We start from the raw sequence: 19011 nt of genomic DNA, 5'->3' as shown, positions 1-19011 counted from the left end.
CCAATCCCTCTTAGGTCTGGAGTCTCCTAAGGCTGGTCTAAGCCTCTGTTTTGGTGAGCAGGAGTGACTGAGCTATCTGTAATGATTCTAGGACTGCAAGCTAGGATACCTGGAAGTCTTCAGTTGAGGCAGAGACCTGGGTTCAAACTCCAACTCCTGTTAAAGCACTGTCCTCTTGGTGATGTGAGGTACAGCTCTCAGATGCATGACTGTGAGAGCATCTGCCTTTAGGCTAATGGCTCTCAACCTCTCCCTTTCTGAGTCCTAAGATCAGGAAGTCTTTCCTCAAGTTTTGTGTCTGAGTCCACTATAGCATCTGTGACTGGGCCCCAGAGCAAGACTGCCCCCTCCAAGGGAGCCTAGAGCTTTGTTAGGGAAATTGGGGGGTGAGGGGACCACAATGAAGCCTATTGTCTACTAGAAGAAACAAAAGGCTCCCAGTCTCTGGGGAGCCCTAGCCCATGCCCACCCGCTAATGCCCAGCACACAGGGAGGAGCCGGGGCCACTGGAGACAGGAGGTTTTATTGATGCTGATGGGGGTAGGAAAGGCCCCCAGAAGCATGGGGGCTGAGTCAGTCAGCAAATGCATAAGGCCTGGGCACAGAGGAGCAGGTTAGGGCACATTCACCTTCTCAGGATTCTGTGGCTCCCTCACTGGAGAAGGGAGAGAGCATCTTGGGGGTGCAATTCCAAGAACAGCGAGGGCAGAGGTTAGAGATGGCTGAGAGCCCCTAACCTGAGGAGGCACCACAATAGGCAGCAACAACTGTGTGGAAAGCTAGATGAACTGGTCAGTAGCGGAAAATGGGAGGGGGCACTGGGTTGGCCTCTTGGGGAGGGGTCCAACCTTGGCTTGGATGAGCTCATGAGAATACCCGGTGTTCCCAAGCAGAGCGGGGCAGAGCCCAAAGCCCCTTTCTCTGCAGGCCTCCTTAAGGAGAAAAAGGCACTCAGAGAAAAAGGCATTCAGGGAGCCCCCTGGAAAGGGGTGCCAGAATTAGTCCTTAAGGCACAGCTGGGGTGGACAAGGCACCAAGGCACAACTGGTGGGGGAGGGCAGGGGCAGCCTCCAAGCCGAGTGCCAGGGTCACAAGAGGACGCAGGACCGCCCCCGCTTGATTGGAGTGGGGTTGAGCACAGCCCGGACAGCCTCGGCGAACACTTCCTTGACACCATCCTGTTGCAGGGCTGAGCATTCGAGGTAGCGCACAGCGTGGATCTGCTTGGCCAGTGCCTGGCCCTGCTGCGGTGTGATGGGCGCCTGGCCCTGCTCCTTGAGGCGCCGTAGAGTGTCAGGCTGGGCTCTCAGGTCCTTCTTGGTGCCCACCAGCAGGATGGGCACATCAGGGCAGTGGTGGCACACCTCTGGATGCCACTTGTGTCGCACGTTCTCATAGGAAGGCGGACTGGCAATGGAGAAACAGATGACAAAGACGTTGGTCTGAGGGTAGGAGAGCGTACGGAGGCGGTCATACTCCTCCTGGCCCGCAGTGTCCCACAGGTTCAGGTTCACTGTGCGCCCGTCAACTGCGCTCTGCGCGCTGTAATTGTCGAACACGGTGGGGATGTACTCTTTGGGGAAAGCGTTAGTTGTGTAGCAGATAAGCAGGCACGTCTTGCCCACAGCTCCATCACCCACCACCACGCACTTGATGCTCTGCATCGTGGGTGCAGTTGCTGTAGTGGAGGCAGTGCCTCCTCTCTCTTCTGGACCTCTCTGGCTGCAGTGACCTGTGGACGGATGAAAGGGGACATTCTTGGTTAGGGAGGCCTCTGCCTACTGGGAAGAAAAGATAAGGGCACACAAAGGGAAACCGGCTCCTGTTCCCTTAACCTGACACTATCCCAAAGTCCCATCAAGACAGTCATCAGAAAGATACACAATGAAAGGCCCTGAGACCGAGCAAAGATGCAGTATAATGTGGTAGAAAGCACATAAGCTCTGGCGCCAGATAAACTAAGGTCAAATCTTGGTTTTGCATTTCCTAGCTGTGTAACCCTGAACAAATTGCTTAACCTCTCTATGCCTAAGTTTTCTTACCAGTAAAATGAGGATAAAATAATATCTACCTCATTGAGTCATTATAAGGATTATATAATACACATAAAGCATTTAAAACAGTGCCTCATCCATAAGTATTAGCTTTTCTTTTTTTTTTTTTTTTTAGACGGAGTCTCGCTCTGTCACCCAGGCTGGAGTGCAGTGGTGCGATGTCTGCTCACTGCAACCTCCGCCACCTGGGTTCACGCCATTCTGCCTCAGCCTCTCGAGTAGCTGGGACTACAGGCGCCCACCACCACACCCAGCTAATTTTTTGTATTTTTAGTAGAGACGGGGTTTTACCGAGTTAGCCAGGATGGTCTTGATCTCCTGACCTTGTGATCCGCCTGCCTTGGTCTCCCAAAGTGCTGGGATTACAGGTGTGAGTCACCACGCCTGGCCAGTATTAGCTATTTTCCAGGCTATGCAGACACAAAAGGAGAGTGCACAAATTTAGGGATCCACTAGATCCTCTACTAAATATGGACACTTTCCACCAGGAGACTGGAAAGGGTTCTGGCACAGGACAGCTGTTCCAGGTCACTCTGTGATGCAGCCATAGGTAGAACCTCTCTGAACTCAGGGCCCACCCTGCCCTCTCCAAACCTAGTATCTTGGCTACTGAGTACAAACCAAAAGGCACAGTAAGAAACCTGCTGAGTAAGGGGCTCAATTCTTCAGAGAGCTGCCCTATCCCAATCCAGGGTATTCTGGCAAGGGGGAAATCTGTTTTTTTTTTTTTTTTTTTTTTGAGATGGAGTTTCACTCTGTCGCCCAGGCTGGAGTGCAGTGGCGCGATCTCAGCTCACTGCAACCTTCACCTCCCAGGTTCAAGTGTCTCCTGCCTCAGCCTCCTGAGTGGCCGGGACTACAGGCACACGCCACTGCATCCGGCTAATTTTTATATTTTTAGTAGAGATGGAGTTTCGCCATGTTAGCCATGCTGGTCTCAAGCTCCTGACTTCAGGTGATCCACCTGCCTCGGGCTCCCAAAATGGTGGGATTACAGGCGTGAGCCACCACACCTGGCCACCCCATCATTCTTATAAGTACTGAAAACCCTATCTGGCCGTGCACACTCTGGTTGCCAATTCAGTACAGCAAATTCAATGCAAGGGATTACTGGAGATTCAGTTGAACCTGGGATTTGGACTGGGGTCTGGGTATGTTATGATGAATGAGGTAGAGGCTGAGGCTCCCAGACATTAGTATCTTCTCTCAAGGTCCTTGGTGGGGTGGAGTAAATCTTTTTTTTTTTGGAGACGGAGTCTCGCTCTGTTGCCCAGGCTGGAGTGCAGTGGCACAATCTTGGCTCACTGCAACCTCTGCCTCCTGGGTTCAAGTGATTCTCCTGCCTCACCCTCCTGAGTAGCTGGGATTATAGGCACCTGCCACCACGCCTGGTTAATTTTTGTATTTTTAGCAGAGATGGGGTTTCATCATGTTAGTCAGGTTGGTCTTGAACTCCTGACCTTGTGATCCGCCCGCCTTGGCCTCCCAAAGTGCTGGGATTACAGGCATGAGCCACCATGCCCGGCCTGGAGCAAATCTTTCAAGCCCAACTAGGAAGGATGAAGTCAAGAGTAAGACAAAAACTTGACTTTCCCCTCAATCTTCTGTCCATTTCCTGAGACCCTGGCATGTGCCTCTGAAAGATTTTATTTTATTTTTTTATTTTTATTTTTATTTTTAGAGACGGCGTCTCGCTCTGTCGCCCAGGCTGGAGTGCGGTGGCGCAGTCTCCACTCACTGCAAGCTCCGCCTCCCGGGTTCACGCCATTCTCCTGCCTCAGCCTCTGGTGTGGCTGGGACTACAGACGCTCGCCACCGTGCCCGGCTAATTTTTTGTATTTTTAGTAGAGACGGGGTTTCACCGTGTTAGTCAGGATGGTCTCGATCTCCTGACCTCCTGATCCGCCCATCTCGGCCTCCCAAAGTGCTGGGATTACAGGCGTGAGCCACCGCGCCCGGCCACCTCTGAAAGATTTTAGAGCCTTCCAGACTCTTGGGTAGAAAATACCATCATTAAGAACATAGATGCTAGATTAAGACTGGCAGGGATTCTAATCACAGTTCCACCAACTAATTATATGTGATCTTGGCAATATATTTGTTCCCCAAGCCTCAATTTTCTCATCTGTAAAATGGGGATAATCTTGCCTATTGCACTACAATTGCTCAGAATATGAAATGAGGCCAGGCACAGTGTAATCCGAGCACTTTGGGAGAACGAGGCAGGTAGATCAATTGAGCCCAGGAGTTTGAGACTAGCCTGGGCAACATGGCAAAACTGTGACTCTACAAAAAATGAAAAAATTATCAGGGTGTGGTGGTACACGCCTGTTGTCCCAGCTACTTGGGAGGCTGAGGTGGGAGCATCACTTGATTGCAGGGTGGTCAAGCCTGCAGTGGGCTATGTTCATACCACTGCACTCCAGCCTGTGCGACAGAGCAAGACCCTGTCTCAAAAAAAAAAAAAGGTAAGAGTTAATAATGTATAGAAGGTGTCCAGCATGAGGTATGGCACATAGCAAGTGCCCAATAAATGGGCTGCTGTATTTATTAGTGGGGTAAGTATGAGGAGTCCCAGCTCCAGCCAACATCTGGTCACCTCTGCAGGTCATAGGGCCTTGGGGTGAGGAACTGCTTTTCTGAGTTCTGAAGCAAAGCTTCCAGAAATCCTGCGATTATTTACACTGCTATGGCAAGGGTCCTTCTCTCATCAGCTACTTTTTGGCCATGGGGGACTCTTGGTGGTCAATATGTGACTTCCTTTCCCTGACTGTCTCCCACAACCAGGGCCTGCTCCCTGAGAGGGGGGAGCCCTGTTTTAAACACAACCAAATCCCTGAGTATTCCTCATCCCTGGCTCCACCCAAGCACCATCACCACTAGCCCATTTTCTCCATTTCACTTGCTATACTGCAAGGCTGCACCCTGGTCTGGGAACCCCTTACCCCTGCAGCCTAAGCTCTCACCACTGATTCAGAAGCTTCAAAAATCAATGACAAGTGGAGAAGAAAATCCCCACTGGGAAGTGGAAAAGAAACTTTCGTGGTATGGGGGAATGCAAAGGACCCAGGGCTTGGTCCCAGCTCCCTCCCAGGGTACAGTTTCCCTTGGAATCAGCTGGGAAAGAAAGGATTTCACTTTATGAAGTTGTGTCTCTGGTTCACATTAAAAAATATTTCCATCCTATTTGCATGAATGAGTGTGTGTGTGTGCGTGTGCATATGTATGTGCATGTAACCTCAAGACATTCAGATAGAGACCCTCAGAGTGTGGGTCAGGGAAGGGCATAAGGACCCTCTAGGTCAGTGGAGAGTCGAATAGAGACTTCAGACTGGAAGTTGAGAGACCTAAGTTCTAAGCCCAGTTCTGCTGACTCACTACAACCAAGCTTGAGGCATTTACGCTTGCTGGGCCTCAGTTCTCCTATCCAGGAATTGGAGATTACAATGGTTGTTACAAGAGCACTAGGTAGATGAACTAAGACTTAAAGCTCCTTGGAGGCAGGTGGCATTACTTGTGCCCAATGGATTATGTGGGAAGCCCTGACATTCAAAGCAGAACTCCTGGGCCTGCAATCTTCAGTTCCACACAGAGCAGGGGAGTGGGTATTGACAGTCTGACTGAAAAGCCCAGCGCTGGGCTGGCCCAGGCAGGAAGACAAGGAGGGAACTCTGGCTGGCTGTCACAAGGCCCAAGAAACTGGAAGTACAGCTCTCTAAGGAGGTGGTTATCAACTAGCAATCAGTAAATCAGCTCTCAAAGGAGAGGGGAAAGGACAGGGTAGCTTCTGGGCTGGGAAGGGAACAGGTACTGACACTGGAAAAGGATGATGAGTATGGTACTGTCCAGAAACAAGCAGAGCAAAGGCACTGTGGAATAGGGCCAAAAGTACTGGATACCTGACTCTGATGTCTTGAGTTTTATCTGCTGACCTTGACCCTAGATTTAAAAAAAAAAGCCCTCATATGGTATAAGCCTTTATAGATTGCATGTTATTAATGTCATTTGACCTTTATAACAACCTGTCAGTACTATTCCTATTTTACAGATGAGGAAACAAATTCAGAGCAGTAAAAGTAACTCTACATCACACAGCTAGTTAGTATGGCAGCCAGAACACAAACCCAGTTTTGTGACCCAAAGCCCTGTGTTTTCCACGGTGCATCTTACAGTCTTCAAGTTACCCCTTACCAGCTGTGTGACCTTGATCAGGTAAGTTACTGCCCTTCTTGGAGCCTCCGTTTCTTCATCTATACAGTAGAAGTAATAATAGTAGCCCTCCCAGCCTCACGGGCAGCATCAAGGAACCTGACCATGGGAATGAATACGCTTTGTAAACTGAAGTGTTGTGCACACAGGAGGTGACAGGAGCAAAGCCTTTCATCCCAGAAGGCAGGAAGCACTGAGTATGCCTGTGTCTGTGGTGGGGGATCAGCCCAGTCCTCCCTACTCAGGTCTAGTTCAGACCTTTATCCTCTCTCCCAAAACAACTCTTCTTTCTGAACTCCTTTGGCCTGAACTGGGTTGAATTAAGTTCCCATAGCCCATTTCAGGAGGGCATATGCTAAAAGGTAGAGTCTAAACTGCGCCAAATAGGAAGAAGGGATGTCAGCGCTGCAGGTGGCCAAACCAGGAGTGTGACCTACCTGGAGCGGGGTTCAACGATGACTTATTCACTAAGTGGCTTTTTCAAAAAAAATCATTAAGCCTAGCTCAGTGGTGCACCTGCAGTCCCAGCTACTAGGGAGGCTGAGCCCAGGGGTGAAGGGTTGTAGTGTGCTACACTAGTCAAGGTTATTGTCCTTGTGAGTAGCCACTGCACTCCAGCCTGAGCAACGCAGCAAGACCCCATGTCTCAAAAAAAAAAAAAAAAAGTTATTTAGTAAATCAGTGGTTGCCGATCTGTTTTGATTTGTTTTGTTTTTTCTTTTGGAGACAAAAGCCTGTTGCCCAGGCTGGAATACAGTGGTGCCATCACAGCTCACTTTAGTCTCAACCTCCCAGGCTCAAGGCATCCTACCTTAGCCTCCTGAGTAGCTGGGACTACAGGCAGGCACCACCACACCTGGCTAATTTTTGTATTTTTTATTTATTTTTTGTTTGTTTGTAGAGACAGGGTCTTGCTATGTTGCCCAGGCTGGTCTTGAACTCCTGATCTCAAGTGATCCTCCTGATTAGGCCTCCCAAAGTGCTGGGATTACAGGTGTGGGTCACCACGCCTGGCCAGATCTGTATATTATTAGACAAATTACAATGACTTATTCTGGCTTTTTAGTCCCAATTCAGATCATGCCTGGTCCCTCATATTGTCATTTAGAGTTCTTCACAATTTGGTAAGGGGTATTAGAGTTATATAGACTTGGTTTGAAGTCTAGTTCTGCCTCTTACCAGTTCTGTGACCCTGAGCTTATGATGATTTGCCTCTCTAAGCTTCAATTTCCTTATCTTTCAAATGCAGCAGCAATGTATGGTACCTACCACATAGCAGTGTTACAAGGACTAAGTGCATTAATGTATAATATGTACACAATCTAGGTACTTTGCAAGTGTGAGTTCCCAGTTCCCTGTTCCAGAGGGATTTTCAATGTCATCTGCAAACAAGTCAGGATCATTCTTGCCTCTGAACTTTTACTCTTGTTTTTCCCTCCGCTACTATTCCCTCTCCCTTCTCTAATCTTCCTTATTCCTTAAAGCCTAACGTAAGTTTCATAGTTCCATAAGGTTACTGAATTCTTTGGCTATCTGTTGCATGGCCACCTGTCACCCAGGCTGGAGTGCAGTGTCGCGATCTCAGCTCACTGCAACCTCCACCTCCCAGGTTCAAGCGATTCTCCTGCCTCAGCCTCCTGAGTAACTGGGATTACATGCACGTGCCATCATGCCCAGCTAATTTTTGTATTTTTAGTAGAGACAGGATTTCATCATGTTGGCCAGGCTGGTCTCGAACACCTGGCCTCAAGTGATCCACCTGCCTTGGCCTCTGAAAGTGCTGGGATTACAGGAGTGAGCCACCACACCCATGGCCCCCCTTTTAATCCTGCTTTGGCTCTGTGTGATTCTCCTTTTCCAACAGTCATACGTAAGTTTCCCAGCTGTGGATGCCCTTCAGTCTGAAGTCTTGGCTTCTCTGGACTAAATGACAAAAAAAAAAAAAAAAACTCTAAGTATAGGGCTAGGCACACAGGACTGTACAACCATTGCCTTTTGATCTGCTTGTGCCAGCACTCATTACTGAGATATGGAGACACTTCTCTGAAGCCCAGTATTGGACACTCCCTGCCCACCCCACAACAGACAAGACTGCAATGCTGAATCTTATCGGACAGCAATGACAGGCAAAAGCTATGCCTGAAATAGGCAAAAACCTCTCTTCCCAGTACCAGCTTGACCTGGCTCTGGCAGGGAGTATAGCCCATGGGGGTCTAACCCTGTCTGAGTGTGGTCCCTGGAGCCCAGCTTGGGGTGTGGCCCAGGCAGGCCCAGAATGGGGGAGGGAAAGGAAGTAGCTTGATTGCCAGATCTCTGTGGCTGTTACAGCAGGGGAAGTGTCCCAACTGGGAGTGGGGGAGGGGAGGAACGGGCTCTTAAGAGATAGGCGAGTGTGGAGGTGATAGGAACTTACCTCAGCCTTCTATAACCTGCCTCCCTAACATGGGGCTCCCTTTCTGCAGCCCTCCCTGAACCTCATTATAACTACAATCCATCTCTGGCCATTCCAATCCTGATCCTCTACAAAGGGGCCTCCATATTCTCTTCCCTAAAATACATCAAGTAGTAATATGGAACCATGCACCATTGCCGCCTCTTTGAGGAAAGCGTAAATTATCCAAGTCAGAAGTGACTTATCCTATCCAAAGTCTGGCTGTCTCTCTCACAGGCATGGAGAGGCTGATGTGAATCTTATCTCTTGTTACTAGACTGGGAGTGTCTAGAGGGCAAGGTCCTGGTTGACTGGACCTTGCTGAGCACCCTAAGCTGAGCACAGCATGTAGTAGCTGTCAGTAAATAACTGAATGAACTCGATGCAATCATGTCTTTGCATGTGGGAGTTCCTCTTCCTGGAATGCAACTCACCCCCCTTCAGATCCTTCCTGTCCTTCAGGCCCAGTACTGTTCCCCAGCTTCTCCAGGACATCACAGCAACCCCCTCTCCTGCCTTACCTTTCCCAGCACTGACTGTACTCTTCATTGTGCTGAACTAACTGGATGCTTCAGGGGGAGGGTAGTCTGACCTTCTGTTTATTCCCAGAAACCCAGGGAAGGGCTGAGCAAAAGCTGTAGAATGACATACCCCTCCTCCCCCATCAATCCACAGACTCTGATGCTGGGAACAAGGAAGAACCTCTATGACCAGAAGACACAAGACAAAAGTAACCAACTTCTTTCTCACTCACCCTGAAGAGCTCCAAGTTGGGATAATAAACACATAAGCTATACTGTCTTGTCTTCAACTGGAAGGGTGAGAGGTGAAGCTGGCAGATCTAGCTCAGAGATGATGAGAAAGATGGGAAGGAAAAGTGGTCCTGACAGGCTACAGACTGGGAATATCTGAGGACCCTTGGTCAAAGACAAGGCAAGGGGCAGGGGCACTGTTGGAAAGACTTCTGAAGCTCTACAAGTTTGTTTGTTTGTTTGTTTTGAAGGGAGGAATAGAGGAGAGGTGATATAAAGAGGCTCAAAGGGGCTGCAGCTGGCTGCAGCTGGGCTGGGAGGAGGAAGCTGGGGGGACATGAGGTCAGTGTGGGGCTGGGACCAGGCCAAGGGCTGAGTCTCTTTCTTCCCTTTCTCCCCATCAGCAGGGAAGAACCCAAGAGAGCCCAGTTCCTAGCCTTAAAAAAAAAAAAAAAAAATTCCCCTGTGTGCTGTGGCTCACGCCTGTAATCCCAGTACTTTGGGAGTCAAGGCAGGCAGATCACTTGAGATCAGGAGTTCGAAACCAGCCTGCCCAACATGGTGGAACCCCATCTCTACTAAAAATACAAAAATTAGCCAGGTGTGGTGGTGGGTGACTGTAATCCCAGCTACTCGGAAGGCTGAGGGAGAATCACTTGAACCCAGGAGGCAGAGGTTGCAGTGAGCAGAGATCATGCCACTGCATTCCAGCCTGGGCAACAGAGCAAGACTCTGTCTCAAAAAAAAAGAAAAAAGAAAAAAAAAATCCATGCTGGAGGACTCTCCACCTCTTGCCATTCATCCTTCAGCCCCTGGAGAGGATCCTACACTGCAGCAGGGAAGGAAAGAAGAGTTGATGCCACCCACTAGGAAATGAGACAGTGGTAGCTGGGAAGTCTGAGGGGCAGTCCAGGACCCTTTCACTAAGTCCTAGTTCCCAACCTTCTTCCTTCATTGTCCCAGCACCCCAAGTGTTCCATAAAAGGTGAGCCTCAGCTGGGCACGTGGCTCATGTCTGTAATCCCAGCACTTTGGGAGGCTGAGGCTGGCGGATCACTTGAGGTCAGGAATTTGAGACCAGCCTGGCCAGCATGGTGAAACCCCATCTCTACTAAAAATACGAAAAAAATTAGCCGGGCCTAGTGGCACATGCCTGCAGTTCCAGCTACCTGGGAGACTGATGCAGGAGAACGACTTGAACCTAGCAGGTGGAGGTTGCAGTGAGCCGAGATCGTGCCATTGCACTCCAGCCTGGGCGACAGGGCAAGACTCCATCTCAAAAAAAAAAAAAGGTGAGCCTCAGGACCAGGACGGCTCTGGCTGGGGGAGCCAAGGAAGCTGCCCCCTCCCCCACGCAACACAGAGGAAGGGTGCACACTGGCTTCCTCCTCCCCGCCTAGCAGCAGCTCAGCAGTCCCTGGGCCCCACCAAAGGCCTGTGAAGTGGCACTTCCTTTGCCTTTGCTAATTTCACATGAGGCTGTACAGAAGTGCCATCCTCCCAATCCTGGCACCCCCACCTGAAAATACCCACAGAGAGACCCAGGGCTACCCAGTCCCTTTAGCCCCGCCCAAGGCTTGAGGGGGTTTCCACAAGGGAAAATAACATCAGGGAGGAAACTCCGGCATCTATTTTCCACCGTCAGTGAGGCAGAGCTGGAGCAGGAGACAGGGTACTCCATCTTACTACCCCCTGGCAAAATCCCCAACATTCTTTGCCTTCTTATCTCTCAAGCTCTAACAATCCTTGTGCTTGGGGAAAGGGCCACAGTTCTATCCCTGGACAGATATATATGTAGAGACTACTCAGACCTGTCAAATTGAGGCTGATAAGACGTGAGGGCCCAGAGGGAGGGGCACTGCTATGAGGAGTCTCTTGGGGGAGGAAGAGTCACAGCCATGATGTTCACTGTCCCCTTTGGAGGTACTGATATGCAACTCCTTAATGCTGAAATGGAGCCAAGAGAAACCAAGTTGACCAGGTTTATATACAGTTGGTAGCAAATCTAGGACAAGGATCGGGTCTTCTAACCTCCATCCTTATGCTACTTCTACAAAGGAGAGAAGGTGAGGATTCTAACTCCGGCCTGAGAATGGACCAACCATCTCTTTAACCTCATTCAGGACAACCCCACCATAGTTTATTCCTTCAGAAAATGGACCAAAGGGTGGGTTGACTTACATCTGAGCCCTTTTTGCTTCTAAGTTCCCAGGCCCTCATGCCTAGCCCATCCTGGTGCATTCATGATTTAGAACTGACATTACTCAACAGTCAGCCACTCTGGCCCTGCCCGAGCTGAGAAGCTCCTCCTCTGGCCTCTAGCTCCTGGAGAGATGCCCTCCCCCCATATGAAATGAGGACAAAAGAGGAAGCTGGACCCTGGACAGGAAAACCAGTCTGATCTGGGGAGGTGGCCCAGGCTTTGTCTTTGGTTTCCCTCCTCAGCTCTTCTCACAGACCCCTACTGACCTCACTGCTAATGGGTCTACAATATATAGAAGGAGTCTTCAGTGTGGGCCTGAGCCCCCTTCTTCACGTCACAACCTTGACATGTTTAGCCAAGACTTTAGTGGTAGCCTCCTAGGTTGCAGCCACCACCTCCCTTCACCCCCCAATATTTTCCCATTAAAATCTCTCCCGCCGTGGTCACATTTTTTCCAACAATGCCTTTTTTGCAATTAGCTCAAACTTCCAATGGACCAGATCTCACCTGGGAGAATCCCTGTCCTACCCATCTTGTCTTTACCATCAGAGCCCTGTGGGTTTGCTCAGTTACGCAGAATACTAAAGTGACTACTGGTTTGCCAGCCTAGAAATTGGGACTCCTGGGGTTTTTATTAAGCTGTGATGCTGGGAAAGTGCCTTGTATGCACATCCTTCTCTAAACTGGGCTTTTATGTAGGTCCCTGGGATTTCTTCCCGCAGCCACACTTCTGTACCTCCAAGAAATGCAAAGAAAGACGGGTGGAAGGGAAGGACGGGAAGAATAACAATTCATGGGAGAGGGACGACTGTGACATGGGAAGATGATAGAATGGGGAACAGGGAGAGCCCTTAAATTTAGCTGTAGCACTTAACTCCCCTCTACTTCTCTTTTTTTTCTAGTGGAGAGAAATGAATACAGATGACTGGAGGAGGTAGATAGAAGCAAGATCCTCAGCATGCACCCCAAAAGCTTGAGGAAGGAGCTCTAGAGTGGAAACAACAAGAGCTTCCATAGCCAGGATGGACTGAAGTTAAATTTGGGAGGAATTCCGGAGAAGGAATAGGGTCCTAGGTGAGATGGGGAATATTAAGGATGCCTGAAGGCAGAGGGGTCAGTAGAACTCCAGAGGGCTTCCTGGTCACTAAGGCCCTGATGCAGACCAGGGCATCTGGGTACCCGGCCTAGGCAGGCCCCGAAAGGCAGCAGGAAAGGAGCAGACACCTTTGCCTCAACCGCTTCTTAATTCAAAACTAAAACAGTTAAGTTCGAAGTTAGACCAGCTGCAGTCTTTCCTCCAGAATCCTGCCTTTGCCTCCTCCCTTTATTTCCATCACACCCAAGTTGGTCCCATTCTTTCCACCAGGTGATGCTGGAACTAGTAGGTAATGGAGTCAGGGACCTTCAGGCTGTCTCCCGGCTTCCAGGCCTGGCCCCTTGGTCAAGCACCACAGGTTGGGGTGATTTTGATTTCCCAGGGCCTCTCTTACCAGTCTTATTCCTGTGTTACCCTACCCTGACTGCTACAGACTGCTTCCTCCTGCCTAACCACAACCTCACTCGCTGCAGGTTCCCTTCATTTTGCTCGTTTCCCTTGGGCCCTCTCAAGGCTGAGGGCAGTTATTTTGTCTGTAAGAGATAAAGATGTAGACACACAGACACTCTTTCTCTCTCGCACGCACACACACACACACACGCTTTCCAGCTCTTTAATCCATCTCTATCACGGGGAGGCTGCAGTCTGCCTCTCCAAGCTAGGGAGGTTTGAAAAGACTCTGGAACTCACTAAGTCTTCAACAACAGATCCTGATTCCAAAGCTGGAGATAAGTGGGTGAGAGAAGGATACAGAGAGGATGACAGGCTGAAGGTTCAAGAGGAATGAGGGGTGATGGAAAACGCAAGGAGGTGTAAGTGTGTGGGTGCCAGAGCTGGGAAGGGAAGGGATGGGGCAGGTTGCAGAGGACTGAGATGAACATGGGGCCGGGTAGGTGAAGAGAGGTCAAGGCCTAGGTATGACTGCATATTTGGAGGAAAAGAGACTGAAAGGGATGAGAAGAGAGTGATGGCGGATTTCTCGGTAGAAACTAAAGGCGTGGAGGGAGACGATAGGAGCATGTGTATAATTCAGGGACTAAGAATGAAGAGGAACACTAGGAGATGGTTCTCAATCGGCCCCAAAAGACACAACAAAAACTTGTCAGGGACTATCAGTACCTCTGAATGAGAGTCCTTCTACCTCCAGTCACAGGGCAAGACCAAGTTACTCCCAAAAGAGCAAGGCCAGGATCTGGTCAGGTAGGAACAGCGTTCGCTCACTAAATACCTACTGCTTGGCTCCAGGTAAGGTTGGGACTCAGGAAAACAAGCATATAGAGAACAACTGGGATCGGCGGGGCTCCCCCAACCCTAACCCCGGTCCTCCTGAGTGCAGAGGGCCTTGGGGCTGCAGCCCGAGTGTGAGTCTGGATTAGCATGGATCTTCCAGGAAGAGAGCTTTCGGAGGCCCCAGACACCGCCCCTCTAACCTCGACAAGTGTCACAACTGCCAGAGCAGAGGGAGTGCCTTTTCCAGCTCAGAAGCCCTCTCCCCTCATGCACTTCTCAACACCCCCCGCAACTTCTGAGGACGCCCCACCTGAGTCCTATCTCCCAGCTCTGGGCTTTTCCACTTTAGAGACACTTCTCTTGGAGCCCGGGACCCTCTGACCTCAGGGGTCCCTCTCGGCTCCCGAGAGGCGGTACAGCCGCCGGGAAGCCACCCTCGCCGAGCCTCCACCGGCTCGCACTGGCCCCGTCCGCGCCCCGCCCGGCCGGCCGCGCCCGCCCTACTTGGACTGAGCCTAGAAGCTCCCGCCCGCGGCCCCCGCCAGCAAACTCATGGGCCGGCGCCCGCGCCCGCGCCGAGTCCTGGGCCGGCCGGGCTCCCGTTCCCCGGACCCCTACCCACCAGCCCCGGCCGGGCCTCACCTGGTGCCCTCCCCGAGGCGGGGGAGCTGGGGGCGGCGGCAGCGGCTCCGGGCTCGAGAAGGAAGTGAGAGCGGGAGGCCGGAGGAAGTGGGGGGGGCGGACCGGCGGGGCGGGGCGGGGTGGGGCGGGGCCCGACCAGGAAGTCCGAGGGCCGGTCTCCCCCTCTTCAGCCCCGGCCCGCCCCCAGCCTCGCCCCCGGCCTAGTCCCGGGCTCGCCACTTTCCCCCTCCCAACCCGCTGCCCCTGCGGCCAGTAAGTCAGGCCTCCCAAGGTCTAGGTCTCTCTGCCTCCTCCTGGCCACCCCACCCCTAGAGGCCCTACTCTAGGCGGTAGGCGTTCCTCCTCTTCCCCCCATCCTGACCCCACCAGCCTCCACGGGAAGATGCTGAGAAAGGCGCCCCTGGGCCTGGTGCCTTCAGCCAGCCCCAGGAATAGAGTGGTGGCCGAGGCTGGGGCAGTCCCCACCCCTGCCCTGAGCGCTGGGGGAGTGCGAGGTGGTGGTGATTCAGCAGTGGGAAGGCCCCAGACCCCTGGGGAAGGTGGGGAGACTCGTAGGGGAAGAGGCGCTGGCGTCAGCACCCAAGGGAAAGACAAGATCAGCAGAGGCGCAGGCGGAGCCGCGGGGCCCAAAAACAGGATGTCGAGTCGTCGTTCAGCACCGTGCAGCTCCGCGCGGCGTGGCTCTGGGGAGGGGGCGGGGCGAACGGAGGACTTGGGTCTTCCCTCGCCCCCTCGCCCCCTGTTCTGCTGGGGCGCACCCAGGCCTGAGGTCCGGCTTGGGCCCTGGGGACCCGCGGGTGGGCGGGCTCATGGGCGCCCTCTGGTGCTTCAATTCCCTGGAGTTTTGACTTGAGAGTCCATATCCTTCGTTCAGCGCAAACTTTCTGAGCGCCTACCACGTGGACAGAGCTCCGTGCTAGGTACTGTGAAGAAACAACGTTTAAGACAGGATCCCTGTCTTCCAGAAGCTTTTCAAATAAGAGGATTGATTTTAGGAATAAATAGCTTAACCTGAGCCTCAAATCTGTCTTTGGTAAAATAGAATAATATTTCACCCCATAATTTTGAAGATAACATGAGAATGGGTGTAAAAGACCGGTTGTCAATGCATATCTCAAACACTAAACAAGTATCTTTTAAAAATATACGCTGAGAACCTGGCACGTGGCATCTGCCTGTAATCACAGAGATGGTGAAACCCTGTCTCTATAAACACAAACATTTTTTTTGACAGAGTCTCACGATGTCACCCAGGCTGGGGTGCAGTGGCATGATCTCGGCTCACTGCAAATGCTGCCTCCCAGGTTCAAGCGATTCTCCTGCCTCAGCCTTCCGAGTAGCTGGAATTACAGGCATGTATCACCACACCAGGCTAATTTTTGTATTTTTAGTAGAGATGGGGTTTCACCATGTTGGCCAGGCTGGTCTCAAACTCCTGACCTCAAGTGATCCTCCCACCTTGGCCTCCCGAAGTGCTAGGATTATAGGCGTGAGCCACCGTACCTGGCCAGCTGCATATATATATATATATATACACACATATATATATATAATTATTATTTTTTTGACATGGAGTCTTGCTCTGTCGCCCAGACTGGAGTGTGGTGGTGCCATTTTGGCTCACTGTAACCTCCGCTTCCCAGTTTCATACAATTCTCCTGCTTCAGTCTCTCAAGTAGCTGGGGTTATAGGTGCATGCCACCACACCTGGCTAATTTTCGTATTTTTAGTAGCCACGGGGTTTCACCTTGTTGGCCAGGCTGGTCTCGAACTACTGATCTCTGTTGTTCCGCCTGCCTCGGCCTCCCAAAGTGCTGGGATTACAGGTGTGAGCCACCATGCCCAGCCTACTTATATTTTTTAAAAAAGAAATTTAATAGGAACCACATAAGTAATTTAAAACTATCTAGTAATGACATTTCAAAAAAAATGAAAAGAAAGAAATGAAATGAATTTTAACAATATTTGGCTTAGCTCAACATAGCCAAAATATTATCTTTTTTTTGGAGATGGAGTCTCGCTCTGTCACCAGGCTGGAGTGCAGTGGCACAGTCTGGGATCACTGCAACCTCCACCTCCTGGGTTCAAGCGATTTTCCTGCCTCAGCCTCCCAAGTAACCGGGATTACAGGCATGCGTCACCATGCCCGGCTAATTTTTGTATTTTTAGTGGAGATGGGTTTCACCATGTTGGCCAGGCTAGTCTTGAACTCCTGACCTCGTGGTCTGGCCGCCTCGGCCTCCCAAAGTGCCGGGATTACAGGCACAAGCCACTGCACCCGGCCTCAAAATATTATCTTTTAGCATGATAATCAACATAAAAAATTATTGGTTATAAAAATTGACTGGATATTTTACATTCTTTTCTTGTACCAAGTCTTTGAAATGTGGTGTGTATTTTATACTTACAATATGTCTCAATTTGACTAGACACATTTCAAGTGGTCAATAGCATGTGTAGCTGGTGGCTACTGTATCACCTTCGAAAACAGAGGCTTTATCAGATTCAGGCTGGTGAATGACTATGTGGATGAAGTCTTTCTCAAAGATCCTTCTCTAGAAGCCTCCCCTGACCTGCCAGGCAGTGTTTGGGTCTCTCCTCCTCTTTGGTCCGGTCCCTGTAGCCCTTCAGACAAATTTCTCTCTGTGGAGGACGTGAGAGCAGGAGGGACAAGGGGAAAATCTCATTCCCATCCATACTCCATTGGGACCACTTGACATTGGGGTGCTTGGCATTTCATGAATAAAGAAAGGATTGTGAGCCCCATATATGACAGGATTCAGAGGAAGACCATACGCTAAAGCAGTTTCTATGACACCATTAAAAATTATGTCCCAGAACAAAAGTTTTTTTTGTTGTTGTTTATTGTTCCTTTTTTTTTGTAGATGGGAATCTCACTATGTTGCCTAGGCTGTCCTGGAACTCCTGGACTCGAGTCATCCTCCCACCTCAGCCTTTCAAGTAGCTAGGACTACAGGCACACACCACCACATCCAGCTCCAGAGCAAATGTTTTTGACATGTGTTCCTAGAATTCCCTTCCCAGGACTTAAGAGCAGGAAAAATAATGGAGCTATGGACTCTGTCCCCTTCAACCAGAAAAGGTTCACTTTTATCTCATTTATTTGCTGGTATTCTGCATAAAGAGTTTAATTTTAAGTTTCCTGCAAAAAATATTTGAAAATCAATTTAAGGACATATGGTAAGAAGAGGGAGCACATTAGGTGCAGCAGATTGAAAGATTGGATTGGCAGCCTGGGATCAGACTGCATTTCCTGAGCCTGTAAGTGTCTTGGGCTTGTCTAGTCCTGGTTTAGGAAGGAGAACCTGACCCAGCCTCAAAGATCTCATGGTCTGATGAAGTACAGGACTTTGCATATGAAGCTATCAGAGGAGGAGGAAAGAGCCCAAGGCTGGGCTTTAGAAAACTTTAAGTCTGTCCTGGTGCAGTGGCTCACACCTGTAATCCCAGCACTTTGGGAGGCTGATGCAGGCAGATCACGGGGTCAGGAGATCGAGACTATCCTGGCCAACATGGTGAAACCCCGTCTCCACTAAAAATACAAAAATTAGCTGGGTGTGATGGTGCATGGCTGTAACCCCAGCTACTAGGGAGGCTGAGGCAGGAGAATCACTTGAACCCAGGAGGCAGAGGTTGCAGTGAGCCAAAATCATGCCACTGCACTTCAGCCTGGCAACAAAACGAGACTCCGTCTCAAAAAAAAAAAAAAAAAAAAAAAAAAAAACAAGGCCGGGCACGGTGGCTCAAGCCTGTAATCCCAGCACTTTGGGAGGCCGAGATGGGCGGATCACGAGGTCAGGAGATCGAGACCATCCTGGCTAACACGGTGAAACCCCATCTCTACTAAAAAATACAAAAAACTAGCCGGGCGAGGTGGCGGGCGCCTGTAGTCCCAGCTACTCGGGAGGCTGAGGCAGGAGAATGGCGTGAACCCGGGAGGCGGAGCTTGCAGTGAGCTGAGATCCGGCCACTGCACTCCAGCCTGGGCGACAAAGCGAGACTCCGTCTCAAAAAAAAAACACAAAAAAACAAAAAAACAAAAACAAAAACAAAACAACAAAAAACAACTTGAAGTCTGTCTTGGCTCAGACCGACAGGCTGAGATTTTAGGCTAGGCCCCACCCTTCTCTGTGTCTCAAACTCTTCCACTGGAAAACAGAGGTTGAACTAGATGATACCTTTGAGGTCTGATCTTCTATGATACACTCTTCACAATAATAATTAAGGTTTATGCACATAGCATGTTGTTCATACTTCTTTAATACCATTTAGGTCATCATGCTTTGTGCTCTAGTAAATTGCATCTGTGCCTAATATCTGTCTTCCCCACTGACTATAAGTCCTTTGAGGTTTCGTCTGATTCATTTCTGTGT

At 50.4% G+C, this 19011-nt stretch overlaps 1 protein-coding gene across 1 annotated transcript; it reads right to left on the bottom strand.

Annotated features, from left to right (window-relative positions):
- Positions 1-504: 504 nt before the first annotated feature.
- Positions 505-14728, bottom strand: RHOG (ras homolog family member G). The gene is made up of 2 exons (XM_008019971.3): positions 14618-14728; positions 505-1732 (listed from the first exon to the last, which is right to left on the bottom strand). Exon 2 carries the CDS (start codon positions 1662-1664, stop codon positions 1089-1091), a length of 576 nt encoding a protein of 191 aa, XP_008018162.1. The 5' UTR covers positions 1665-1732; positions 14618-14728; the 3' UTR covers positions 505-1088.
- Between the last annotated feature and the right edge of the window lie 4283 nt (positions 14729-19011).

This window comes from Chlorocebus sabaeus, chromosome 1, assembly GCF_047675955.1.
Source record: "Chlorocebus sabaeus isolate Y175 chromosome 1, mChlSab1.0.hap1, whole genome shotgun sequence".
NCBI classification, from domain to species: Eukaryota; Metazoa; Chordata; class Mammalia; order Primates; family Cercopithecidae; genus Chlorocebus; species Chlorocebus sabaeus.
Note: the sequence above shows the minus strand (reverse complement) of the source record. Positions and strands in the feature narration are given on the sequence as shown.

Coding starts and splice junctions, on each gene's coding strand:
- RHOG (XM_008019971.3), bottom strand. CDS start 1,664: ATGCAGAGCATCAAGTGCGTGGTGGTGGGTGATGGAGCTGTGGGCAAG.